The sequence below is a fragment of the Caretta caretta genome, chromosome 23 (genome assembly GCF_965140235.1).
Source record: "Caretta caretta isolate rCarCar2 chromosome 23, rCarCar1.hap1, whole genome shotgun sequence".
In the NCBI taxonomy this organism is placed as follows: Eukaryota; Metazoa; Chordata; order Testudines; family Cheloniidae; genus Caretta; species Caretta caretta.
In genome coordinates this window covers 13637910-13665600 of record NC_134228.1, presented here as the reverse complement: position 1 = coordinate 13665600, position 27691 = coordinate 13637910, and the positions used below count along the sequence as shown (strand labels likewise).

Below are 27691 nucleotides of genomic sequence, written 5' to 3'. Positions count from 1 at the left end.
AAGGGGAGTGGGGACTAGTGGTTACAGCAGGGGGAGTGGGAGCCAGGACTCCTGGGTTCTCTCCCTGGCTCTGGGAGGGGAGTGGGGACTAGTGGTTAGAGCAGGCAGGGGGTCTGGGGGCCAGGACTCCTGGGTTCTTTCCCCAGCTCTGGGAAGGAGATGGGTTGTGCAGGTTTAGAGTCCAGGAAAGAACCCAGAAGTCCTGGCTCCTTGTCCCCGAGGAACGCTTCCGCAGGGGATGGCCGGTTCTCCGCCTCGGAGCTGTCCCTGGTGCTACTCCCGGCCCCTCCCCGTGGCCTCGGGGCTGGCCTGCCGGAGCCTGGGGGCGGGGGGGGGGGGCAGAGCTGGCGGCAGCGTCCCACGCAGGATCGCCTGGATTGAGAGCCAGTGACGCGGGAGGCTCAGCGTGGGGCGGGGAGGGGGGAGCAGCTGGGGCTGGGACAGATCGGTCCTGGGCAGCCGGCGGCTGAGAGCTCCTGCTGCCGTCGGGAGCCAGAGACGGGCAGGCAAGAGCGCGGGAGAGAAGCGGAGAGAAGCGAGGGACGAGGAAGAGAAGGAACGAGACGGAAAGAGAGAGAAGAGAAAAGAAGGAAGGAAACAGGAGGGAGGCAGGAGAGAGACAGACAGCGACCCCCGCCCCCCGGTGCCGTGGGCCGGAGCATGGTGCTGTGACCCAGCCCGGGCCGGTCCCGCTCGCCGCCATGCAGTTCAACAAGGAGGAATTCCAGAAGTTGGCCGGGAAGACGCTGGGCCAGGTGCACAGGTGAGGCGTGGGGAAGGGGGCGTGGGGGGGTTTCTCAGGATCTGGGCCCCTGTGGGGCCAGGATCGGGGCCCTGGTCCCTGCTTTGCCGGGAGCAGGGGGCTGGGGGGCGGACGGTGGCCAAGCGGGTGGCTTGACCTGGGCTGGGTTACGAGCCCCAACCCTCTGAGTCTTTGCCTGGCTGCCCCCCAGATCCACCCTCTCCCCTGTCCCTGAGCCCCCTGCCCCCCACCTTCACCCCTCTGAGTCCCCTGCCCCCCAGATCCACCCTCTTCCCTCAGCCCCCTGCCCCCCAGATCCACCTTTTCTTCCTCAGTGCCCCCTCCCACACAATCACTTCCCCCAAACCCTGGCTTCAGGCCTCCCCTCACTCCCCCCTAGCTTTACCCCATTTCTCAGCCCCACCAAGCTCACTCCCTGGATTCACCCCCCCATGTCTCAGCCCCCCACACTTAACCCTAGATTCACCTGCTGCACCCCCACGATTCACACCCCCCCCCCACACACACACACACTCCCCTCCCTTCCCAAACCCCGCCTTGATGCCCAGGGGCAGATGCCAGGCCCCTCCCTTCCGCACGCACACCTATACCCAACTCTTTGGGGTGGGGTGCAGGGGCTGGCAATTCGCTTGGGGGTGCACCCCAGATCTGCCTTGGGAAGCGTCTCCCTCCCCATCCGCCCTTCCTGGGGCGGATGCGATGGAGAGATATTTGCTTTCTATTTATAACCTTCATCCATTCATCATCCCCCCTCCCCCCCCGACCCTCTCTAATCCCCCCGCTTTGGCCTTTAGACACTGGCCCGGTTCTGTATTTCTGCAGCTTGGTGCAATTTCTCCCCCCCCCCCCCCCCCCACTCCCTTGATGAAGTTTGAACCCTTCTGTGTGTCTGGTGGGGTGGGGGGGAAACAGGCCCGTTGGGCTGGGAGACCTAGGGGGAGGTTGCGATGAGCGTGGAGTGGATCACACAATGCTGGGGTCGCCCTGCGAGGCGGGGGGCGGGATTCACAGAAACGCCAGAATAATATTGCAGGTCATGCAGTTGCCGGAGTGGGGCTGGGATGGGGCCTGGTGTGGGTCCCTGCTGCCCCCTGCTGGAGGGGACGGGCCCTGCGCTGTGTCCGGGGTGCCCCGCACATCTGGCGAGCATCGGCATGTGGGTATCTCTTGGAAGTGGGGGCGTGCCGCGTGGGGGTGTGCTGGGGGGGTTGAACGAAAGCCATGAATTCCCGCCCCGCGCCCCAGCCCGCAGGTCTGGTCCGTAGCCGCCCGGCGCTGCCGTCCCCAGGGGAGGTGGGGTGGAGGCGGATCGATGCGGAGCCGGGACATTGTGTTGTTCGCAAACCGCCGAGTGAGCAGAACAAACCCCGGCCCTGGCACGGAGACGGACCCCGGTGCCCTTACGTAACTGGCCCGGATTCCGCCGAAGAGTGGGTCCCACCAGAGCCAAACCTCATGAAATATGCACCAGGTTTCTAAATGGATCCCGCGCGATTTATTTATACAGCGAGCGAGAAACCCTGCGCGAGAGGCTCCGGCCAGGAGCTGTGCAAAGCAGGAGATTAGATCAAAGCCCTCTGTGTGTGTCATAACAATTTCTGTGCGTATAATATATATTAATGTGTGTGTGTATATATATATATATATATATATTCCCTTCTATAGCTAATCAAAGGGGTGTCTATTGTGTAATCATCCCATCTGTGAGCTTTTGTGTGTTACATGCAATAAAATATACACACCCAGATGTGGTGATATATAATATCTAGCTACACATACTTTTCCACAACTACACAGCTATCTGCATGTAATAAACCCTAAGTGCATGGGTGTGTATGCAATATATATGTGCGCACACACAGATTTGGTGGTATATGGTATACGAACACACGTAATAAAAATGATGCAATAAACACGCATATATATTTATATACACACACACACACACACACACCCGTCTATCTGTGGACACATTCCCAGGTGTGTGTCTATATATTGTATATAGAATCGGAGGACGGGCAGGGACCTTGAGGGGTCGTCCAGTCCGGTCCCCGGCGCTCACGGCAGGACTAAGTATTATCTAGACCAGTGGGTCGCGGTGGCTCTGGTTAGCACCGGTGACCGGGCCATTAAAACTCCCGGCGGTGGTGCTGCCTGGCTGAGGCAGGCTGGTCCCGACCTGTCCTGGCACCGCGCTGCACCCCAGAAGTGCCCAGCAGCAGGTCCGGCTCCTAGGCGGTGGGGCCACAGGGCTCCGTGCGCTGCCCCTGCCCCAAGCACCAGCTCCACACTCCCATTGGCTGGTTCCTGGCCAATGGGAGCTGGGGAGGGGGCGGTGTCTGTGGGTGAGAGCAGCTTGAGTACCTCCACCTTGGAGCCGGACCTGCTGCTGGCTGCTTCCGGGGCACAGAGGGGTGCCGGGACAGGCGGGAAGCCTGCCTCAGCACCCCTGCTGCACCGCTGAGCGGGAGACACCCAAGGTAACCCTGTGCCCCAGCCCTGAGCCCCCCACACCTAAACCCAGAGCCCCTTCCTGCACCCCAAACCCCTCATCCCTGACCCCACCCCAGAGCCTGCACTCCCATCCCAGAGTCCTGACCCCCTCCTGCACCCCAATCCCCTACCCCAGCCCTGAGCCCCCCAAACCCAGTCCCCTCCTGCACCCCAAACCCTTCCTCCTCAGCCCCACCCCAGAGCCTGCACCCCCAGCCCAGAGCCCTCACCCCCTCCCACACCCCAAACCCCTCACCTCTGCTCCGCGGGGTCACGGGCATCAACAATTTTCTTCAACTGGGTCGCCAGAAACAAAGTGTTGAAACCCACCGGTCTAGGCCTTCCATCGTTGGTATAACATCCTGAATACGGACAAAATCAAATCTCTTCACATAGATGTCTATCAATTCCACACCCGTTTACACATGGACACTATCACAGATCTGCTTGTGTCTAAGGGGTGTGTCTGCGCACGAGAGAGCCACCCACAGGGTGTATTCGATATATAACGTATAAACGCCGGCTGTGATCGATCAAGCCAAATCTTTGTGTAGCTACTACAGGCCGGTGGCCGCAGATCTGCGTGCGCGTGGATGAAACCGACGTTAAAAGACCAGGACTAAGGGCGGCAAGTCAAGTGCTCCAGAAACACCCCATGGAAGGTTCTTCACCGTCCTTAATTTGGGTCCCCTTGGGCACCGGTCTTTCCAGACCGTCCTTAACTCTGGCCGCACCTGCTGCTTTTAAGGCCGGGCCGGCGCCTCACGGCGCGGCCGGGGCTCATTACAGGGCGGCTCTTCCCTGTCAAGTTTTGGCCTCGTCACTCAACATTCGCTTTTCTCTTCAGCCCCCCACGGGCGGCCTTGCACCTTGTTCCCGGCACATGGTTCAACCCGCCCCCCTGCTGGCTGCACCGAGTTTGATCCCTTCCGGGCTTCCCATGAGTGGGTTCCTTTCTCCCCGCGCTGGGCGAGGGGCTGAGCCCCATGATCACCGCTGGGGAGCTGACCTGCTTGGCTCCACCTAGGGCCGGTGGGTGCAGTGGGCTCCCAGCATGGCGGGCACCCGGAAACCCTGGCTCAAGGGCCCCGTCTGGCCTTGCCCAGGTGCTTCGGGGCAGGGCCGGGGATAGGAGCCAGTCGGCTCCCCACAGCTCCTGTCCCTTCCTCCAACGCCCTGCCGCAGGGCCCGCCGGCCTCCTGGCCACAGCAGCTCTCCCCAGCCACCCCTCTATCTATCCATCCATCCATCCATCCCCAGCCACCCCATTTATCTATCTATCCCCATCCACCCCCCCATCTATCCCCATCCGCTCCTCTATCTATCCATCCATCCCCATCCACCCTCTCTATCTATCCATCCCCAGCCACCCCCTCTCTCTCTCTCTCTATCTCCATCCGCCCCTCTATCTATCCATCCATCCCCAGCCACCCTCTCTATCTATCCATCCCCAGCCACCCCCTCTCTCTCTCTGTCTATCCCCATCCGCCCCTCAATCTATCCATCTATCCCCATCCGCCCCTCTATCTATCCATCCCCATCCGCCCCTCTATCTATCTATCCATCCCCAGCCACCCCCTCTCTCTCTCTGTCTATCCCCATCCGCCCCTCTATCTATCCATCCATCCCCATCCACCCTCTCTATCTATCTATCCCCATCCGCCTCTCTATCTATCCATCCATCCCCATCCACCCTCTCTATCTATCTATCCCCATCCGCCCCTCTATCTATCCATCCATCCATCCCCATCCGCCCCTCTATCTATCCATCCATCCATCCCCATCCACCCTCTCTATCTATCCATCCCCAGCCATCCCCTCTCTCTCTCTATCTATCCCCATCCGCCCCTCTATCTATCTATCCATCCCCAGCCACCCTCTCTATCTAACTATCTATCCCCAGCCATCGCCTCTATCCATCTAACCATCCCCAGACACCCCCTCTGTCTGTCTATCCATCCCCAGCCACCCATCCATCTATCTAATTTTCCATTTCCAGCCACCCCCTCTATCCATCTATCCATCCCCAGACACCCCCCATCTATCCCCCTCCACTCCCTCTATCCATCCCCACCCACCCCCTCTATCTATCTATCTATCTATCTATCTATCTATCTATTTCACACACACACACACACACACACACAAGATTTGTGTGGGAAGGCGTTGGGTCGTTTGCCAGCAGCCGACACCTTTCAGGGTCACGGGAGGCCAGTGCAAAGTCGAAAGGCCGTTCGATATTTTTCCCTTCGCTGCTGTGAACTAGACAGCTGGGCCGGGGCTAATCCTCCCGCCCGGCTCCCAACGTGAAATTGCTTCTTTGTCATGTGCCAAGGCCGGATCCTGTGTGTGCCTATGTCCCGGCCTCCCCTTGCTTGAGCGGATGAGTCCTTCTCTCTCTCTCTCTCTCTCTCTCTCTGTGTCTGTAAGAGAGAAATTGGGCCCAAATTTCCCAAGAGATTTAGGAACCCAAAGATGTAGCGAGAGGCACTCCAGGGGTTTTGACAGTGCCTCGGTATCTGGTGACAGTCTCTGTTTCTCTCCGAATCCCCAGCTCCCAGAGTCCTGGGATTTTGTGAAAATGTCAGCTTCCATTTAAAAGAAAAATAGTAAACCTTTTAGACCTCCCGGCTGGGGCAAAAAGCTTAAAAACACAATCCCTAGAGGCATAGGGGTGAGGGGCAGCACCCACAGCTACCCGAGTATGGGAGGTGGCAGGAATGGGAGGGCACATACAGCCCCTGGCATGGGGGACAATCGGGGGGTTGTAGGGAATCCCTGGGAGGGAAGCGGGGCACCCAGGGAGCTGGCAGCAGGGGAATGGAGGTTTTCATTTTGTTCCACGTGACCACCCCCCCCCCTCCGTGCATGGGGGAGACAGTATTGCTCTCTTAGATCTGCTATTTCCCTTGACCCAGAGCAGGGTGGCCCAGGGGTTAGGACACAGCCTAGGAGATAGTAAACCTGGTTCCAGCATGTACCCTGCCACAGACTCCCCAAGTGACCCTGGTTCAGTCACTTAGCCTCTCCCCAGCCCCCCCCCCTCTGTACCATGGGATAATAGCCTGCCCCAAGGATGGGAGTCAGGTAGGTGATCCAGGTAGATTCAAGTGAACCGTCTCTGTAGGGAACTTGAAAACCTGCTTCGTGGGTTAAACTGTTAACACCCCAGGCCATGAAAACTACTCACAACTGCCAGCCATGTCTGGGGTGGCTCCTCCTGGGAAAGGGGCTGGAAGTCCGGACTCCTGGGTTCTCTCCCTAGTGCTGAGAGGGGAGTGGGGTCTAGTGGTTAGAGCAGGGGGGGTGCTGAGAGCCAGGACGCCTGGGTTCTGCCCTGGCTCTGGGCAGGGAGTAGGGTCTAGTGGTTAGAGCTGGGAGGTGCTGGGAACCGGGACTTGTGCAACCTTTCCCCTCCCTCCAAGGACTTTCGCCGAGGCCCAGCTTCCTTTTGACCAGCCCTTCCAGGGCGCGCTGAATAATTCATGGCTTTTCGAGCCATAGCTGCATCCTGCCTCATCTATATTTCATGGCGCTGAAGTTGGCTCCATAGAAATTTTTTCCCTTCCAACACCCTGTGTTTAAGTCTCACGACTCTGGGAATCCCTGAACCCGCCCAGAGCCCCGAGCAAGGAACCAGCCCTGATTTCAGCTCCGTTTTCACTCCAGCCTGTCGAAGTCTTGTCATTGGACTGAAGGGTTTAAATTGAATTTAGAGCAGGGGAGGGGCAGGGGACCAGGACTCCTGGGTTCTCTCCCCAGCTCTGGGAGGGGAGTGGGGTCTAGTGGGTGAGAGCAGGGGGAGTCTGGGGGCCAGGCCTCCTGGGTTCTCTCCCTGGCTTTGGAAGGGGAGTGGAGTCCAGCAGTTAGAGCGGGGCTGGGTGCCAGGACTCCTGGGTTCGATCCCTGGCTTTGGGAGGGGAGGGGGGTCTGGTGGTTGGGTGTCTGGGGGCCAGAACTCCTGGGTTCTGGCCCTGGCGGAGGAGTTTAGTGGTATTTTGTTTGAATTTGAGTGTCTGTTTTGTGTGTGCATTGAATTTTCTCTCCTTTGACTGAGGAATTTGAACTGCATTTTTAAAAATATATCCGAACCCTCTGTACCAGTATCTGTCTATATTGCAGATTTTTTCAACTGAGCACAGCTGCCTTCGGGTTTTTAGAGCATGTGCTTGTTTTTATTTGATTCTGATTGCTTAGGGTTGCATTTGGCTTGGAGTCTTTAATTGGTGCAGGCAGTTTCATGTTTTTATTCCCTTAGTTCGAAGGACGAGGATTATTTAATTAATTAGCATTGTTGGATATAATTAACCACTTCATTTAGACGATCTTATTTATTTAGCTTAATTTCAGCAGTTTCCCGCCCTGTTGATTTTGATTCATGACAGTTGTGCTGGTTTCTTGTTTGCATGTTGCTTAATTGCAGCGAATGCATTTATGATGCCATTTGGGTGCCTAGGCACTCCAGTCATGCATTGTGCTAGGTGCTGTGAATTTGTATTGCTATTAGGTGCATTACGGGAGCGCCCAGGAGCCCCGGACACAGCCGAGGACCCCATGGTGGCAGGCGCTGCGCATTGTTAGGTGTATTACGGTAGCGCCCAGGAGCCCCAGAGACAGCCCAGGACCCCATGGCGCCAGGCGCTGCGCATTGTTAGGTGTATTATGGTAGCGCCCAGGAGCCCCAGAGACAGCCCAGGACCCCATGGCGCCAGGCGCTGCGCATTGTTAGGTGTATTATGGTAGCGCCCAGGAGCCCCAGAGACAGCCCAGGACCCCATGGCGCCAGGCGCTGTGCATTGTTAGGTGTATTATGGTAGCGCCCAGGAGCCCCAGAGACAGCCCAGGACCCCATGGCGCCAGGCGCTGCGCATTGTTAGGTGTATTACGGAATCAAAGAAGATCAGGGTTGGAAGAGACCTCAGAAGGTATCTAGTCCAACCCCCTGCTCAAAGCAGGACCAATCCCCAATTTTTGCACCAGATCCCTCAATGGCCCCCTCAAGGATTGAACTCCCAACCCTGGGTTTAGCAGGCCAATGCTCAAACCACTGAGCTATCCCTCCCTTGCGCATTATTAGGTGTATTACGGTAGCACCCAGGGGCCCCAGAGACGGCCCAGGGCCCCACGGCTGCGCAGACCCTGAACTAAAAGCCGGCCCCGGCCCCGGCCCCGGCGAGCCGCCAGTGCTGGACAAGAGGCGCTGGCTAGAGACAGTCGGACAGGGGAACCCGGAGCAGGACTGAGATCCGGGGGGGTCAGCATGGGAGTCCCCCAGCGCCTGGCCCCACTGGCTTCCCAGCCGGGACGAGCCTGAGGCGGGAGCCAGAGGCGGGTAACGAGGTGGCTGTGGCCGGTGCTCACGGGGGCGCCTGCCCCGTGTGGGGGGCAGCTGGGAGCTGTCAGCGCAGCCGTGAAGGAGCGAGGCGAGGCCACGGGGGGGCGGGGAGCCCGGCAGCTTGTGTCTGACGTGCTAGCGACGGGCAGCCAGCGGACAGAGGCCTGACGCGGGCACAGCGACGGGCACGGGGAACAAGCTGCAGGGGCCTACGAGCAGGGCATGTCTGTGTTTGCCAAGAGCAGAGATCCGGGGTGTATTTACACCACAACGGGACCCCTCACTCTTCCCAAGCGGGCGGTCAGGCTCCCTGCCCAGCACCCCCCCCCCAGCGTACAGTGGTCTGAGCTGCGACTCACTGCTGAGGGAGCAGCCTGTTTTCTCTCTCTCTGGTTTTGGGCCCCGAGTCTTCAGAGACCCAAACACACTCCTGAGCTTGGCTTTGAAACTCCTGCGATTTTCCAGCCAACACCCAGGCCTTGCTTTGACTTGGCCCCTTTTCAAGCTTTTCTCTGCAACTTTGAAAGTGCAAACCATAAATTACGATTGCGGTCATCGACCCCAACCCCCCCCCCCGGGTTTAGCCGAGATTTGCGGCCAGGGGAGAGGCTCTTTCCGAGGAGCAAGAAATAAATGGTACAAGACGAGCCAATTGGGGTGGGGTGTTTTTTTTTCCTTTTGGCATTTTTTATGGGCTTCCTAAATTTGGGCCAAGGTCACAGATTGGGGAGGGAGCAAAAAAGGATGCCGTCCCAATGTTTCCCTTTGAAATTTCCTCCCGTTCTACGAAAGAAATAACCACGAAACCAGCTCAGGAAAAAGCCCCGCGCCAAATGGATTCTTTTCCCCCCTTTAACGTTTGGGTGCGCTGGAAATTTCGAACCGCTTTCCTCCAGCTGGCGCGACGGATTTCTCCCCGGGTTTTCCCGATTGGCAGAGCTCGGCAATCTCCAGGACTCGCCCAGCTCCAGCGAGGAGGCGGGGAGAGTCAGAGGGCCACAAAACCTGCCCGGTTGGAGGGCCCAGGCTGGAGGCCGGCCTGGTATTCGTGTTTGCTTCAACCGGAGCGGCTCGGTTCGCAAACCAGCCGGAGTCCCCAAGTGCCCGGGGAGGAGCCACCCCAGCCAGTGGTTAATTCTCCGGGCTGTTCAACATTTGCATCTTGGCTCCTGTCTGAATCAGTCCAGCTTCCGCGTCAGACCTTTGCCTGATTAAATACGCCTTCATTAGCAAATTTCCCCACTTTGGTCACCCCCTAACCTTCTCCTTCTTAAGCTGCACCCATGCCCCCCCTCTGCGTTCCTGCCCCATGGGGGGCAGCCAGGCCCATTTGGGTGGGCGGCTGCTCTCCGCCCTCCCCGGTCACCTTCTGCGGTGGGATTTAGGCGTCCGGCGGCTAATTCCCCGGCAGCAAGGGTCATCTCCGGCCCCATACAGTGAGCGGGGGGAGATCGGGGGGAGTGCAGACGGATACCCCTGTTGGCAGGTGGGGTAAGGGGCTGGGGGTCAGCCCCATAGGGAGAGCAGGCACACACACACACTCCCCCCTCCACCAGAGAAACATTTACACCCAACCCTAACCCGGGACCCCCGCCAGCCCCAGATGGATTTCAAGACCTGGGTCAGAGGTGCCCACTCCCCAATATTGCTTTCTCCCCCCCAGAGCAGGACTCGTTCCCCCCAGCAGGGGGCGCCAGAGACACACACAGAGCGCAGGGCCCGGCCCCTCCTGCAGGGGGCGCCAGGGATGCACACACACAGCGCAGGGTCCAGTCCCTCCAGCAGGGGGCGCCAGGGACACACACACACAGCGCAGGGCCCGGCCCCTCCAGCAGGGGGCGCCAGGGACACACACACAGCGCAGGGCCCGGCCCCTCCAGCAGGGGGCGCCAGGGACACACACACACACAGCGCAGGACCCCGCTCCTCCTGCAGGGGGCTCCAGGGACACACACACAGCGCAGGGCCCGGCCCCTCCTGCAGGGGGCGCCAGGGACACACACACAGCGCAGGGCCCGGCCCCTCCAGCAGGGGGCGCCAGGGACACACACACAGCGCAGGGCCCCTCCCCTCCAGCAGGGGGCGCCAGGGACACACACACACAGCGCAGGGCCCCTCCCCTCCAGCAGGGGGTGCCAGGGACACACACACACAGCGCAGGGCCCCTCCCCTCCAGCAGGGGGCGCCAGGGACACACACACACAGCGCAGGGCCCGGCCCCTCCAGCAGGGGGCGCCAGGGACACACACACAGCGCAGGGCCCGGCCCCTCCTGCAGGGGGCGCCAGGGACACACACACAGCGCAGGGCCCGGCCCCTCCAGCAGGGGGCGCCAGGGACACACACACAGCACAGGGCCCGGCCCCTCCAGCAGGGGGCTCCAGGGACACACACAGCGCAGGGCCCGGCCCCTCCAGCAGGGGGCGCCAGGGACACACACAGCGCAGGGCCCGGCCCCTCCAGCAGGGGGCGCCAGGGACGCACACACAGCACAGGGCTCGGCCCCTCCAGCAGGGGGCGCCAGGGACACACACAGCGCAGGGCCCGGCCCCTCCAGCAGGGGGCGCCAGGGACACACACAGCGCAGGGCTCGGCCCCTCCAGCAGGGGGCGCCAGGGACACACACACACAGCGCAGGGCCCGGCCCCTCCAGCAGGGGGCAGCAGACCCCCCCCGACAAACACACAATCGGGGCCGCTCTGCTCTCACTAGCCGGGGCGGGGGGGGCTGTAGCAGCTCGGGACAGCTTGTGCGAAGGAGGGGGGGGCGTGTGCAACGCCCAGCCCCAGCCCGGCTGCGGGTATTCGCGAGCGGATGAGGCAGCTTGGCCAGGAGCCCAGCACGGGGCTTAGCGCGGCTCCCATATGGTCCCGCTGCGCCACGTGGCATCAGGCACCGGCGCCAACTCCCCCCCCTCCGCCCCCCTCCCCCAACACGCCGGGGCTGGGATTGCGGCAGGCTGCGCAGAACTGGGCTGGTGCAGAGCCCGGCGCTGCACTGTGCCACTAGGGGGCGCTGGGGAGCGGGGGCAGGGCAGGGGAGTCAGCAGGGGGCGCTGGGGAGCGGGGTGGGGGGCTCAGCAGGGGGCGCTGGTCTGTGGGGGGAGGGCGGGGGGCTCAGCAGGCGGCGCTGGGCTGGAGGGGCAGGGCAGGGGGATCAGAAGGGGGCGCTGGGGAGCGGGGGGCAGGGCAGGGGTCAGAAGGGGCGCTGGTCAGCGGGGGGCTCAGAAGCGGGCACTCTCCCCTGGCAGTCAGGGCTGGCTCCCAGGAGGCGATAGGGGGCGCTGGGCTGCTGGGAGCAGTAGGGCGGGGGGGGGTGCTGGGCTGAGGGAAGCAGTAGGGCGGGGGGGGCACTGGGCTGCGGGGAGCAGTAGGGTGGGGGGTGGCGGGGGGGGAGGCTCCGTTTCTCTCGCTCTTGCAGAGCTGCTGGTGCTAAGAAGATGCAGCGTGAAAAGGTGCAAGAATTAGCAGCTGCCTCTTCACACCAGGTGGGGAGGGGGGTGGGGGCGAGAAGGGGAGGGGGGGAGGCTGGGGATGAGAAGGGGGGGAGGCCGGGAAGGAGGAGGCGGTGGGGGTGCGGAAGGGTAGTGAGGAGGGGGTGGGTGTTGGGATGGAGGTAGAGGGGAAGGAGTAGGGGTGGGACAATTGGGGAAGGGGGTAGGGGGTGGGGTTGGGAGGCAGCTGGGGGCTGGAGAGGAGCAGTAGGAGGAGGGGGAGGGGGCAGGGACCAGAAATGAGAGGCTGGTTCTGCTCTCAGATCACCCAGGTCAATCCGGAGTCACTCCTGTTTGCAATGGGGGCAGGGCCGCGTTCTGCTCTCAGCTCCCCCAGGGTCAATCCAGAGTCACTCTGTTTGCAATGAGGATAGGGCCAGGTTCTGATCTCAGCTCCCGGGACCCCTGGGGTCAATCCAGAGTCACTCCTGTTTGTAATGAGGATAGGGCCAGGTTCTGATCTCAGCTCCCGGGACCCCTGGGGTCAATCCAGAGTCACTCCTGTTTGCAATGGGGGCAGGGCCGCGTTCTGCTCTCAGCTCCCCCAGGGTCAATCCAGAGTCACTCTGTTTGCAATGAGGATAGGGCCAGGTTCTGATCTCAGCTCCCGGGACCCCTGGGGTCAATCCAGAGTCACTCCTGTTTGCAATGAGGGCAGGGCCGGGCATTTTACCAACTGAAGAGAAACAAAAACCTGAAGACTTCAATATCTGTTAACTAGGAGCAAACGCTGGGAATAGGCTGGAGGGAGGGGTTTGGGGAAATGGATGGATTGTAGCTGCTACGTCCCAGCGCCGGGCGAGGGGTCCCCGTATACCCAGCCCCCTGCCCCAGGGGGGTCCCTGTATACACAGGCCCCTGCCCCACCCCAGAGAGGTTGTGTCCTAGTGTCGGGTGAGGGGTCCCCGTATACCCAGCCCCCTGCCCCACCCCAGAGCCAGCCGCATCCCAGTGCCTGGCGAGGGGTCCCCATATACCCAGCCCCCTGCCCCACCCCAGAGCCAGCCGCATCCCAGTGCCTGGTGAGGGGTCCCCGTATACCCAGCCCCCTGCCCCACCCCAGAGCCAGCCGCATCCCAGCGCCTGGCGAGGGGTCCCCATATACCCAGCCCCCTGCCCCACCCCAGAGGGGCCGTGTCCCAGCGCCGGGGAGGGGGGGACCTGGCAGGAAGCTGTGGGGAAAGCCGGTACCAGAGGAGCCGACCTCGCTGGGGAAGGTCAGTTCAGCTCGAGCCGGGCGGGGGCCGGGCGGGGGGAGCTTACCCAGGGATATTTAAAACCGTCCTTGTGATCTGCTAACGCGGCTGCCTGCCCCGTGACCCGGCAGCTCCCTGTGCTGAGCAAGGCTGGCCCCGGGGCCGGGATGGGGGGGGCTGGCCCTGCTCAGCAAGGGAGCTGCCGGGTGAGGTGGGGGTGGGGGTATCTAGCTACCCACCCACCCCATCCATCCCCACCCACCCCCTCCATCTATCTATCCCCATCCGTCCCCTCTATCTATTGATCTCCATCCACTCCCCCTATCTATCTATCTATCCCCACCCACCCCCTCTATCTATCTATCTATCCCCATCCGCCCCCCATCTATCTATCTATCTATCCCCACCCACCCCCCTATCTATCTATCCCCACCCACCCCCTCTATCTATCTATCTATCCTCATCCACCCCCCTATCTATCTATACCCATCCACCCCCCATCTATCTATCTATCTATCCTCATCCACCCCCCATCTATCTATCTCCATCCACTCTATCTATCTATCTATCTATCCTCATCCACCCCCCTATCTATCTATACCCATCCACCCCCCATCTATCTATCTATCTATCCTCGTCCACCCCCCATCTATCTATCTCCATCCACTCTATCTATCTATCTATCCTCATCCACCCCCCTATCTATCTATACCCATCCACCCCCCATCTATCTATCTATCTATCCTCATCCACCCCCCATCTATCTATCTATCTATCTATCTATCTATCTATCTATCTATCTATCCTCGTCCACCCCCCATCTATCTATCTCCATCCACTCTATCTATCTATCTATCTATCCTCATCCACCCCCCTATCTATCTATCTCCATCCACCCCCCTATCTATCTATCTATCTATCTATCTATCTATCTATCTATCTATCCCCACCCACCCCATCTATCTATCTATCTATCTATCTATCTATCTATCTATCTATCCTCATCCACCCCCCATCTATCTATCTCCATCCACTCTATCTATCTATCTATCTATCTATCTATCCCCATCTGCCCCATCTATCTATCTATCTCCATCCACTCTATCTATCTATCTACCTATCCCCATCTGCCCCCTATCTATCTATCTATCTATCTATCTATCTATCTATCTATCTATCTATCTATCTATCCCCACCCACCCCCTCTATCTATCTATCCCCATCCGCCCCCCATCTATCTATCTATCCTCATCCACCCCCCTATCTATCTATCTCCATCCACTCTATCTGTCTATCTATCTATCTATCTATCTATCCCCATCCGCCCCCCATCTATCTATCTATCTATCTATCTATCTATCTATCTATCTATCTATCTATCTATCCCCACCCACCCCCTCTATCTATCCCCATCCGCCCCCCATCTATCTATCTATCCTCATCCACCCCCCTATCTATCTATCTCCATCCACTCTATCTATCTATCTATCTATCCCCATCCGCCCCCATCTATCTATCTATCTATCTATCTATCTATCTATCTATCTATCTATCCCCACCCACCCCCTCTATCTATCTATCCCCATCCGCCCCCATCTATCTATCTATCTATCCCCATCCACCCCCCTATCTATCTGTCTATCTATCTGTCTATCTATCTACCCCCACCCCCACCCCCACCCCCCTCTCTCGCTCGCTCTCGCTGTCCCTGGGCCAGGCTCCTGGAGCGGCACCAGCCGGGCGGGGAGACGATCGAGCTGACGCAGGAGGGGCGGGCGCTGGCGGTGGCGGAGAAGCACCAGCCGGTCGTGGACTGCACCTGCTTCGGCCTCCCGCGCCGGTACATCATCGCCATGCTCTGCGGCTTCGGCTTCTGCATCAGCTTCGGGATCCGCTGCAACCTGGGCGTGGCCATCGTCAGCATGGTCAACAACAACACCGTGTACCGGGGCGACAAGGTGGTGGTGGAGGTGAGCGGCCTGTGCCCTCCAGGGGGCGCCGACTCCCACCCGGCCCCCGGGCGGGGACTGGCTCGGGGGGGCGGGGAATGGGGCCCGGGGCCTGTGCCCTCCAGGGGGCGCCGACTCCCACCCGGCCCCCGGGCGGGGACTGGCTCGGGGGGGCGGGGAATGGGGCCCGGGGCCTGTGCCCTCCAGGGGGCGCCGACTCCCACCCGGCCCCCGGGCGGGGACTGGCTCAGGGGGGCGGGGAATGGGGCCCGGGGCCTGTGCCCTCCAGGGGGCGCCCACTCCCACCCGGCCCCCAGGCGGGGACTGGCTCGGGGGGGCGGGGAATGGGGCCCGGGCCCTGTGCCCTCCAGGGGGCGCCAACTCCCCCTGGCTCCAGGGCGGGGACTGGCTCGGGGGGGGCGGGGAATGGGGCCCGGGGCCTGTGCCCTCCAGGGGGCGCCGACTCCCACCCGGCCCCCAGGCGGGGACTGGCTCAGGGGGGCGGGGAATGGGGCCCGGGGCCTGTGCCCTCCAGGGGGCGCCAACTCCCCCTGGCTCCAGGGCGGGGACTGGCTCGGGGGGGCGGGGAATGGGGCCCGGGGCCTGTTCCCTCCAGGGGGCGCCGACTCCCACCCGGCCCCCGGGCGGGGACTGGCTCAGGGGGGCGGGGAATGGGGCCCAGGGCCTGTCCCCTCCAGGGGGCGCCGACTTCCACCCGGCCCCTAGGTGGGGACTGGCTCATGGGGGCGGGGAATGGAGCCCGGGGTCTGTCCCCACTAGGGGGCGCCGACTCCCCCTGGCTCCGGGGCGGGGAATGGGGCCCAGGGCCTGTCCCCTCCAGGGGGCGCCGACTCCCACCCGGCCCCTAGGTGGGGACTGGCTCAGGGGGGCGGGGAATGGGGCCCAGGGCCTGTCCCCTCTAGGAGGCGCCGACTCCCACCCGGCCCCAGGGCGGGGACTGGCTGGCTCAAGGGGGCTGGGAATGGGGTGCGGGGCCTTTCCTCTGTTTCTTTTCCTCCACAGAAAGCCCAGTTCACCTGGGACCCCGAAACGGTCGGGATGATTCACGGCTCCTTCTTCTGGGGCTACATCGTCACGCAAATCCCTGGCGGCTTCATCGCCCAGAAATTCGCTGCCAATAGGTTGGAAGAGACGCACAGCCGGCCCCATGGCCCCAGGGCGGCACCAGGGGCGCTGGGGAGCGGGGTGGGGGCTCAGCAGGGGGCGCTGGGCTGCGGGGGGTGGGGCAGGGAGGCATTTCAGGTCAGGTACAAAATCTCAGTCGCATTAAAACTCCCCTGGCTCCTTTCCGCTCTGTCAGGGCCTGGCCCCTCTCCAAATGGGCTAATCCTTGGCTGGTTCCCTGAATCTCCCGGGAGAGACACCGCTTCCCGTCCCGCTGGGCGGCAGTCTGCGCTACCCAGCCCCCCGTGCCCCACCCCAGAGTCAGCCGCATCTCCATGCCGGGCGCGGGGTCCCCGTATACCCAGGCCCCACGCCCCACCCCAGAGTCAGCTGCATCTCCGTGCCAGGCGCGGGGTCCCCGTATACCCAGGCCCCACGCCCCACCCCAGAGTCAGCCGCATCTCCATGCCGGGCGCGGGGTTCCCGTATACCCAGGCCCCACGCCCCACCCCAGAGTCAGCTGCATCTCCGTGCCGGGCGCGGGGTCCCCGTATAGCCAGGCCCCACGCCCCACCCCAGAGTCAGCTGCATCTCCGCGCCGGGCGCGGGGTCCCCATGTACCGAGCCTCTGCCCCCCGCCCCAGAGTCAGCCGCATCTCCGTGCCGGGCGCGGGGTCCCCGTATACCCAGGCCCCACGCCCCACCCCAGAGTCAGCCGCATCTCTGTGCCGGGCGCGGAGTCCCCGTATACCCAGGCCCCATGCCCCACCCCAGAGTCAGCCGCATCTCCGTGCCGGGCGCAGGGTCCCCATATACCCAGCCCCCCCGCCCCACCCCACAGGGGTCGCGTCCTAGTGCCGGGCGAGGGGTCCCCATATACCCAGTCCCCGCACCCCACCCCAGAGCCAGCTGCATCTCCGCGCCGGGCGCGGGGTCCCCGTATACCCAGCCCCAATGCCCACCCCAGAGCCAGCCGCATCTCCGCGCCGGGCGCGGGGTCCCCGTGTACCCAGCCCCCGTGCCCCACCCCACAGGAGCCACGTCCTAGTGCCGGGCGAGGGGTCCCCGTATACCCAGCCCCAATGCCCACCCCAGAGTCAGCCACATCTCCGTGCTGGGTGCGGGGTCCCCGTATACCCAGCCCCCACGCCCCACCCCAGAGTAAGCTGCATCTCCGCGCCGGGCACGGGTCCCCGTATACCCAGCCCCCGCGCCCCACCCCACAGGAGCCACGTCCTAGTGCCGGGCGAGGGGTCCCCGTGTACTCAGCCCCCGCGTCCCACCCCAGAGTCAGCCACATCTCCGTGCCGGGCGCAGGGTCCCCATATACCCAGCCCCTGTGCCCCACCCCACAGGGGTCGCGTCCTAGTGCCAGGCGAGGGGTCCCCGTATACCCAGCCCCCGCGCCCCACCCCACAGGAGCCACATCCTAGTGCCGGGCAAGGGGTCCCCGTGTACTCAGCCCCCGTGCCCCACCCCAGAGTCAGCCGCATCTCCGTGCCGGGCGCGGGGGTCCCCGTATACCCAGCCCCAATGCCCACCCTAGACCCAGCCGCATCTCAGTACCGGGCGCGGGGTCCCCGTGTACCCAGCCCCGGTGCCCCACTCCAGAGGGGCCGTGTCCCACTTCTGGTTCGGGGGGGTCCCTGGATACCCAACCCCCTCACCCCACCCCAGAGAGGTCCCCATATACCCAGCCCCTGCTCCCCACCTCAGAGGCATCAGAGGTGTAAGAGTGCGAGGGAGGCAAAATGCAGCCGTGAGCAGCTGTTCTGACCAGCGACGATGCGGCTTCAGCCATGACCAGCAGCGGCAGAACACAGAGCATCGATTGTGCCGACACAACAGTGTGTCACTAGTGTTAGTGCAATGCACTAGTGAGCAGGGAGCGTGCAAACACTAGTGATCGGTGCATGTGCGATGCACTGTTGGGCAGCGAGCGTGCAAGCCCATGTTTGAGCAGTGAGCGTTCAATGCATAAAGGAGCAGCAAGCCTCCAGTGCACTAGTGAACAATGTGTGTGCAAACACACTAGGGAGCAGCCAGCATGTGAAGCCCTTTTGAGCAGTGACCCTGGAAACATAAGATCAAGCTGCCAAGTACACAGGCACAGTAGTGGGCAAGAAGCATTTCGTGCACTAGTGAGTAACGAGCAGGCAAACACAAGGGTGACCCTTGAGTGTGCAAATACCATAGTGAGCAGCAAGTGTGCAATGCACTGATGTGCGGTGCGTATTTGAATGCACCAGCTAGCTTGCAAATACACGCGCCCTCCGTGAGCATGCAAACAGTGAGCAGCGAGCGTGCAAGCACAAGAGTGTGCCTTGCACCGGTGAGCATCCAAACACAATAGGAAGCAGCGAGCGTGCAACGCACTACTGAGAGGCGAAGACAACAGTGAGCCGCGAAGGTACAATGCACTCGTGAGCAGCGAGCGGGCAAACACAAGAGTGAGCAACCAGCGTGCCACACACGAGCGAGCCGCGCGCGTGCAAACGATGGCGCGAGCCCCCCGCCCTGACCCCGCCCTCCCCCCGCAGGGTGTTTGGCTTTGCCATCGTGGCCACCTCGACCCTGAACATGCTGATCCCATCGGCCGCCCGGGTTCACTACGGCTGCGTCATCTTTGTCCGCATCCTGCAGGGGCTGGTGGAGGTGAGCGCCCCCTGGTGGGGGGGACCACGGAGGAGGGGGTGGGGCTTGCCTTCCTGGCCACGCCCCCCATCCTCATGGGGGAGGCTTGGGAGGGAAGGGTTAGGGGGTGGGGCTTGATGTGTTGGCCACACCCCTTCTTGCACATGGAGGTGGCGGGGTAAGAGGGCAGGGCTTGCTTTTCTGGCCACGCCCATTTCTAGTCCGGGTGGGAGGGGGCAACCAGTTGAAGGGGGTGGGGCTGCTGGTAGGGGGCGGGTCTCCCTCTAGCCTTGCCCTCTTTGTGTATTGGGAGGCGTGGCCAGATGTGCTAGCCACGCCCCCTTCCTAATGGAGGGGGTTTGTGAGCGCGGTGTGGGAGGAACGGTGCCAGTGAAGGGGCGGAGCCTGGTAGCCTGGCCACGCCCCCCCCAGCCCTAACATCTGTCTGTCCCAGGGGGTGACGTACCCAGCCTGCCACGGGATCTGGAGCAAGTGGGCCCCCCCTCTGGAGCGCAGCCGCCTCGCCACCACGGCCTTCTGTGGTAAGGGACCCTCCCCTGCCGAGCCCGGATGCCTGGGTTCTCTCCCCGGTGCCAGGGGGGAGGGGGGGTCTAGTGGTTAGAGCAGGGGGGCTGGGAGCCTAGACTCCTGGGTTCTGTCCCCGGTTCAGGGGCGGGTGGGGTCTAGTTCGGTTCACACCGTGGGGCTTTGGCTAACGTGGGCCACAACCTCTCGCAGGCTCCTACGCGGGCGCCGTGGTGGCCATGCCGCTGGCCGGGGTCCTGGTCCAGTATTCGGGGTGGAGTTCGGTCTTCTACGTCTATGGTAAGGTCAGACCCATGGGCCCATCGACTGCAGCATCCAGCCTCCCCCCACCAACCCTACAGGCCCATCGACCCCGGCGTTCAGCCTCCCGCCACCCGACCTGCGGGCCCATCTACCCTGGCATCCAGCCTCCCCACAACAAACCCACGGGCCCATCTATCCCGGTGTCCAGCCTCCCCCCACCAGACCCATGGACCCATCAACTCTGGCATCCAGCCTCCTACCACCAGACTCACAGGCCCACCAATCCCGGCGTCCAGACTCCCGCCACCAGACCCATGGACCCATCTACCCTGGCATCCAGCCTCCCCACAACAAACCCACGGGCCCATCTATCCTGGTGTCCAGCCTTCCACCACCAGAGTCACGGGCCCATCTATCCCGGCATCCAGCCTCCCACCACCAGACTCATGGGCCCATCTATCCCGGCATCCAGCCTCCCACCACCAACCCTACAGGCCCATCGACCCAGGTGTCCAGCCTCCCCACAACAAACCCACGGGCCCATCTACCCTGGCGTCCAGCCTCCCCACAACAAACCCACGGGCCCATCTATCCCAGCATCCAGCCTCCCCCCACCACACCCGCGGGCCCCTCCTGCCCAGTATCCCCACACAGAGGTGGGAGGGGCTCTCTCAGCTGGCTGTTCCCCCCCCGCCCCCGCCATGACTCCTCCCCCCTGCTATCGACAGGCAGCTTTGGGATCTTCTGGTACATGTTCTGGTTGCTGGTTTCCTATGAGAGCCCGGCTCAGCACCCCACCATCACGGAGGAGGAGCGCCGGTACATTGAGGAGAGCATCGGGGAGAGCGCCAGCCTCATGAACCCCCTGGTGGTGAGACCCCCATGGCAAGCGGGCTGGGGGCACTGCTGCGGGGAAGCTCGCAGTGCCGGGACGCCCTGGGCTGGGGGCACTGCTGTGGGGAAGCTCGCAGCACCGGGACACCCTGCCTGGGGGCACTGTTGTGGGGAAGCTCGCAGCCTGGCTATCTCACCCTTCCCTTCCCTCCCCCCCGGCAGAAATTCAAGGCCCCCTGGCGCAAGTTCTTCACCTCCATGCCCGTCTACGCCATCATCGTCGCCAACTTCTGCCGCAGCTGGACCTTCTACCTGCTGCTCATCAGCCAGCCGGCTTACTTCGAGGAGGTCTTCGGCTTCGAGATCAGCAAGGTACCGGCCCCGGCCCCCGCACTGTGCGCCCCAGGCCGGGGCAGAACCCAGGCATCCGGGCACCCAGCCCCCGCGCTGTGCGCCCTGGGCCGGGGCAGAACCCAGGCATCCGGGCACCCAGCCCCCGCGCTGCGCGACCCGGGCCGGGACAGAACCCAGGAGTCCAGGCTTCCAGCCCCTGTGCTGCCCTCCCTGAACCGGGAGAGAACACAGGCGTCCGGGCCCCCAGCCCCCTCCCTGAGCCGGGACAGAACCCAGGAGTCCGGGAGCCCAGCCCCCACTCCCGCTTTAACCACTAGACCACACTCCCCTCCCAGAGCTGGCACAGAGCCCAGGCCCCCTCCATCCCGAGCAGGGAATCCGGGGGTGAAATCCTGCCTTCTCCCATCAGTGCAACGAGTTGGTTGGGGCCCAGACTCAGCTGGGTGGGACCCATGAAAGAGGGGGGTGGGGGGAGGGAGAGGCTCCCCGTGGGTGCCGGGGCAGGTAACTCCTCCTCTCCCTGCCCTCCCACCCAGGTGGGCCTTCTCTCTGCCCTGCCCCACCTGGTCATGACCATCATCGTCCCCATCGGGGGGCAGATCGCGGATTTCCTCCGCAGCCGCCGGATCATGTCCACCACCAACGTCCGCAAGATGATGAACTGCGGAGGTGAGATGGGGCTGCGGGTCGGGAGTGAGGGGCTGTCACCGGGTCCCCGGGCGATGCTCTGGATCTGCTCCCCACGCAGCCAGGCAGGACTCTGGGGGAGTCTCCTCTCCGGGAGCAGCCTGTCTGCAGGACCCACAGCTCCCCCGGCTCCACCTTCCTGGGGTGACCCCCGAGCCTCCAGTCTCCCCTGCCCCTCTGTGCGCTTCCCCCAGCGACTCCACTCAGGCGGGGTCCTGGGGGGGCCAGAGGGTCCTGCCCCCCGACTCCGCAGTCAGACGGGATCCTCAGCCAGCCAGTAAAACAGAAGGTTTATTAGACGACAGGAACATGGTCTAACACAGAGCTTGTAGATGCAGAGAACAGGACCCCTCAGCTGGGTCCATTTTGGGGGGCAGGGAGCCAGACAACCACGTCAGCCCTTCACTCCATGTCCCAGCCAGCCCCAAACTGAAACTCCCTCCAGCCCCCTAACCCCCTCCTCTGGGCTTTGTTCCTTTCCTGGGCCAGGAGGGCACCTGATCCCTTTGTTCTCCAACCCTTTAGCTCTCACCTGGCAGGGGGGAAGGGCCCAGGCCATCAGTGGCCAGGAAACAGGGTGTCGGCCATTCTCTGTGTCCAGCCCCCTGCACACACCTGCCCTCTAGGGCTCTGCAACGATCATACACCCTTATCCCACCCCCTGGAGACTTAAGAACTGCCTAGGGGAAACTGAGGCACCCCCACACTATTCAGAGGAAACATTAACAAGAGTCCCACTTCGTCACATCGGCACCGGCAGGGCTGTGGGGGGCTGCAGGTCGGGAGTGAGGGGCACCGGCAGGGCCGGGGTGTGTGTGACTCAGTTTCTCTCCCCCCCAAGGCTTTGGCATGGAGGCGACGCTGCTGCTGGTGGTGGGTTACTCTCACAGTAAAGGCGTCGCCATCTCGTTCCTGGTCCTTGCTGTGGGCTTCAGCGGCTTCGCTATTTCAGGTCAGCAGCGGGTGCCGTGGGGCAGGGAAGAGAGTGGGGGCTCGGCAGGGAGTGGGGCAGGAGGCGCCGGGGGGCAGGAAGCAGGGTGGGGACTCAGCAGAGGGTGGTGTGGGGGCTCAGCAGGGGGCACCGTGGAGCAGGAAAGGGGGCGGGGGCAGAGCAGGCGGCGCTGTGGGGCAGGGCAGGGGTTGGGGGCTCAGCAGGGGGCACCGTGGGGCAGGGCAGGGGGTGGGGGCTTAGCGGGGGATGCCATGGGGCAGAGGCTCAGCAGGGGGCACCGTGGAGCTGGAAAGGGGGTGCCGTGGGGCAGGGCAGGGGGCAGGGGCACAGCAGCGGGCGCCGTGGGGCAGGGCTGGGGGGCTCTCACTTAGTCCCTTTGCTCCCCCGTCCCCACAGGGTTCAACGTGAATCACCTGGACATCGCCCCGCGTTACGCCAGCATCCTCATGGGCATCTCCAACGGGGTGGGCACCCTCTCGGGCATGGTCTGCCCCATCATCGTGGGGGCCATGACCAAGCACAAGGTGCGGCCGGGCTGGGGGGCTGCGGGTCGGGAGTGAGGGGCACCGGCGGGGCTGGGGGGGCTGTTGAAGCTGGTGCTCAAGGGCGGGGGCACTCAGGAGCCCGGTGTTGGGGGGTGGCTGATCCCCCCCCAGGTCAAAATGTTTATAAGGAAGGGAAATAAAATATTATTTTGTCTCTTTCTCCTCCCCCCCCCGCCCTGCCCCCGCCCCCTACTCCTCCCTCTCCCCCTCCCATCCCCCCTTCCTGCCCTGCTCTCGCTCCCCTACTCCTCCCTCTCCCCCTCCCATCCCCCCTCCCTGCCCCCCGCCCCCTACTCCCTCTCCCCCTCCCTGCCCCCCTCCCTGCCCTCGCTCCCCCACTCCTCCCTCTCCCCCTCCCATCCCCCCTCCCTGCCCCCCACCCCGTACTCCTCCCTCTCCCCCTCCCATCCCCCCTCCCTGCCCTGCCCTCGCTCCCCTACTCCTCCCCCTCCCCCCTCCCTGCCCTGCCCTTGCCCCCCTACTCCTCCCCCTCCCCCCTCCCTGCCCTGCCCTCACTCCCTACTTCTCCCCTCCCATCTCCCCACTCCCTGCCCCGCCCCCTACTCCTCCCCCTCCCCCTCCCATCCCCCACGCCCTGCCCTGCCCTCGCCCCCCTACCCCCCCGGCGGGCAGACGCGGGAGGAGTGGCAGTACGTGTTCCTCATCGCCTCGCTGGTGCACTATGGGGGCGTCGTGTTCTACGGGATCTTCGCCTCGGGCGAGAAGCAGCCCTGGGCCGAGCCGGAGGAGACCAGCCCCGAGAAGTGCGGCTTCATCCACGAGGACGAGCTGGCCGACGAGGAGGACGAGGCCGCTCGGGGGGCGGGCGACGGGGGCGGGGGGGGCGGTGGCTACGGGGCCACCAGGAGCACCAGCTTCGCCAACGGGGGCTGGGCGGCCGACTGGGACAGGAAGGAGGAGTTCGTGCAGGAGCCCGGCAAGGACACCTACATGTACGGGGCACCGCGGGAGAGGGACCTGTCCTAGGCACCCCCCGGATCTCCGCCACCCCCCGGGCACCTCTGCGGTGGTACAGTCCAGGGCATGGGGCTGAGCTTGGCCACGCCCCCCATTCTGCAGGCCACACCCCAGCCCCCCCACTGTGTTTGTACAGTCCAGGGGGGTGGGGCCACACTTGGCCACACCCCCATTCTGCAGGCCACACCCCAATCCCCCCCTCCGCTCTGTGTTGGTATGGTCCAGGGGAGCCAGGACTGAGCTTGGCCCCACACCCCATTCCCCCACTGCATTGGTACAATCTGAAGGGGGCGGGGCTGATTTAGGCCACACCCCCACGCTATGGGCCACAGCCCCCTTCATTGGTGCCATCCAGGAGGGCGAGAGGTGGAGCTGAGTCAGGCCACACCCTGAAGCCTCTAAGCCACACCCAACCCCCTCCCTCCCCTCACTGGGGTCTGCTCGATTGGTACAACCCCCTCCCCAGGCCACGCCCAAATCTTTCCCCTCTGAGTCGCCATTTGGTATGACCCATCAGGGCGAGGGGGTGGTGCTGATGGTATGACCCATTGGAAGGCTTCGGGGGGGAAGTCCTCTGATCCCACTGACCTGGGTCTGGGGGGAGGGCGGGGCAGAGGTTAGACCTTTGACCCTGAAGTCGGAAGATCTCGACCTTTGACCCTTGGCCTCTGGGCTTGGCCTTGAGCCCAACTTGATCTTGAGGTTGGTGGTGCTTGACCTTTGACCTTGAGGCTCCCATGTGCCCCATAATAAATTAACCCCTCCCCCCAGCAGGCCTGGGGGGCAGCACTAGGGATCCATTACGGGGGGCAGTGGAAAGGGATGGGGGAATGCCCCAGCTGGTGACCCCGGGGTTCAATCTGACAAAGTCTTTACAAAGTGACATGACAAATGACGGTTTTGAGACACCCCCATGTGCTAGTCGGCGGTTTTGAGACCCCCACCACCCGCTCCTTCTCTGAGCTGCCCACCCCGGCGGCTCCCAGCCACCCTGCACTTTAGTGCCAGCGGTTCCCGGGCACCCCAGCACATCTCGGCAGGTGACTTCGAAGCACCCCTGCACATCCGAGATGACGGTTTCAAGCTGCTCCGTGCATTCAGGTTGGCAGGTTCGACACCCCACGCCCTGCAGGTGGCGGGTTCGAGACACCCCGCATGCTCCAGCTGGCAGTTTCAGGTTACCCTGCATATTTTATGTGATGGTTTCAAGTTACCCTGTACAGCTCAAGCCAGCGATTTCCAGACGCCCTCCATGTCCTCGCGGGCATCCAGTCAGGCTGCCTGATCCAATTCTAGCTGGTAGTTTCGGGACACCCCGCACGAGCCAGCCATCGGTGTCAAGCCGCCCCGCGTGTCCTAGCTCGCCGGCTCAGGGCTGCTGCATTACAGTTCTCGCGGGTATTTTCCAACTGCCCTGCAGCCTCCAGCCGGCAGCTTCAAGTCACCCCACAGCACCCAGCTGGCGGTTTCAAGCCACCCTACTCCATGCAGCCGGTGGTTTCAAGCCACCCAGCACATGCTTAGGCCAGGGCTTCAAACTAGTCTGCACCCTCTAGTCGGTGGTTTCATGCCCCCCCTTCCATGTGACAGTTTCAAGTAGACGCCTGCGGAGTGAGGCCCCCGCCCTACCCAACACCCCCAACCCACCCAACTGCTGGCTCGGCCCCGGCGCCGCCCGGTTCCTCCCCGTTAGAGGCAGGTGGCGATGCTGTGGGGCCGGGGGATACCCCCAAAAGTGTGGGGGGGGAGACCTGAGCCCCCTGGTCCCTTCCCCGCCCCACAGCTCTGGCATTGGAGGGTCTGCCTGGTGTTGAGTATATGTGTCCCCCCCGCTGGAATAAATCAATTCTTGTGTAAATATATAAATATAAATTATATACGGGACCAAGAGCGGGGCCAGGCCTGTGAGAGCTTCCTTCCTGCGCCGAGGGGTGAGGGGGGACGGCACGCAGGCGGATCACCGTCCTTCTGTCCAGCCCCACAGCTCCCCGTCTGTCCATCCATCCCCATCCACCCCCTCTGCCTGCCTAGCCCCATAGCCCTCTCCGTCCAGCCCCGTGGACCACCGTCTGTCCATCCATCCCCATCCACACCCTCTGCCTGCCTAGCCCCATAGCCCTCTCCGACCAGCCCCGTGGACCACCGTCTGTCCATCCATCCCCATCCACCCCCTCTGCCTGCCTAGCCCCATAGCCCTCTCCGTCCAGCCCCGTGGACCACCGTCTGTCCATCCATCCCCATCCACCCCCTCTGCCTGCCTAGCCCCATAGCCCTCTCCGTCCAGCCCCGTGGACCACCGTCTGTCCATCCATCCCCATCCACCCCCTCTGCCTGCCTAGCCCCATAGCCCTCTCCGTCCAGCCCCATGGACCACCGTCTGTCCATCCATCCCCACCCACCCCACCCATCACTGGTGCTGTAGTTAAAAGGAGGGGGGGCTCAGGAGGGGGCGCTCCTCCCTTACTGGGATGGGACCCATGGATGTGGGGGGCAAGGAAGAAGAGCTAGTTCATCCTATGGCTAATGGGGGTGTGATGGTCCCTGTTTCTGTCCGTGGTGGAGGGGGGGTGGCTGCTAAACCAGCATGGCCCATCTGTGATGCCCCTCACTCCTGGCCCAGCCCTGCCGGTGCCCCTCACTCCCGACCCACAGCCCCTGCTAGCCCAGCCCTGCCGGTGCCCCTCGCTCCCGACCCACAGCCCCTGCTAGCCCAGCCCCGCCGGTGCCCCTCGCTCCCGACCCACAGCCCCTGCTAGCCCAGCCCCGCCGGTGCCCCTCGCTCCCGACCCACAGCCCCTGCTAGCCCAGCCCTGCCGGTGCCCCTCCCTCCCAGCCCGCAGCCCCCTGCCAGCGAGTGAACAGGGGGTCTCCAAAGCAGCTGGTGGCTGCTGAGTGCTCAGGTGGGGCCTGGGCCACGCAGGCCACTCGGAGGCAGGTGGCCTGCGGAGGGGCCGGGCTCCTGGCACGTGGCCTGGGCAGATGCGGCAGGATTAGGCTGGGACCAGAAATAGAGAGTTGGCTCCAGGATTAGCCGGGGGGCGGCGAGATGGAGCCAGGGATATAGCGCAGGGGAGGGGCTGGGGATGAATTCCCAGCGTCAGCCCCTCCCCAATGCCCCTCACTCCCGACCTGCAGCCCCCTGCTAGCCCAGCCCCGGGCTCCCCACACCCCCAGTGATGCCCCTCACTCCCGACCCGCAGCCCCTGCTAGTCCAGCCCTGGGCTGCCCCCAGGAGCCGTGTCGTGGTTGACGGTAGCAGGGCCAGCTGTGAGCAGCGAGATGGATGGGCAGGGATGGCAAAGGGGGGCACAGATGGACCCAGTGGGGGACCCGTGTGCTAGCCTGGCTGTTCTGAGCGGCCAGGGCCCAGCCTCCGACGCTTGTATGGAAGTTTCCCCAACAAACCGCTGACCCGGACATCACCAGCAGGGGGCAGAGGAGCCCGGCCACGGAATGGGACATGGGGGCTTCTGCCTCCAGGGGGCGCCAGCTCCGGCTCTGGGAGGGGAGTGGGGACTAGTGGTTAGAGCAGGGGGGGCTGGGAGCCAGGACTCCTGGGTTCTCC

The 27691-nt window shown here is 63.2% G+C and overlaps 1 protein-coding gene across 1 annotated transcript; it reads left to right on the top strand.

Annotated features, from left to right (window-relative positions):
* Positions 1-411: 411 nt before the first annotated feature.
* On the top strand, positions 412-26016 carry SLC17A7 (solute carrier family 17 member 7). Its single transcript, XM_048832468.2, has 12 exons — positions 412-763; positions 14997-15249; positions 16252-16370; positions 18894-19008; positions 19442-19529; positions 19726-19812; positions 20505-20647; positions 20833-20982; positions 21501-21633; positions 22493-22603; positions 23000-23127; positions 23782-26016. The coding sequence occupies exons 1-12, from the start codon at positions 702-704 to the stop codon at positions 24133-24135; spliced, it is 1743 nt and encodes a 580-aa protein (XP_048688425.2). The 5' UTR covers positions 412-701; the 3' UTR covers positions 24136-26016.
* The last annotated feature ends 1675 nt before the right edge of the window (positions 26017-27691 follow it).

Excerpts from the sequence above, each read along its gene's own strand:
- SLC17A7 (XM_048832468.2), top strand. The coding sequence starts at position 702 with ATGCAGTTCAACAAGGAGGAATTCCAGAAGTTGGCCGGGAAGACGCTG. Across the intron at positions 19,530-19,725 it reads CGCCACCACGGCCTTCTGTG|GCTCCTACGCGGGCGCCGTG; the intron begins GTAAGGGACCCT and ends AACCTCTCGCAG. Across the intron at positions 19,813-20,504 it reads TTCGGTCTTCTACGTCTATG|GCAGCTTTGGGATCTTCTGG; the intron begins GTAAGGTCAGAC and ends TGCTATCGACAG.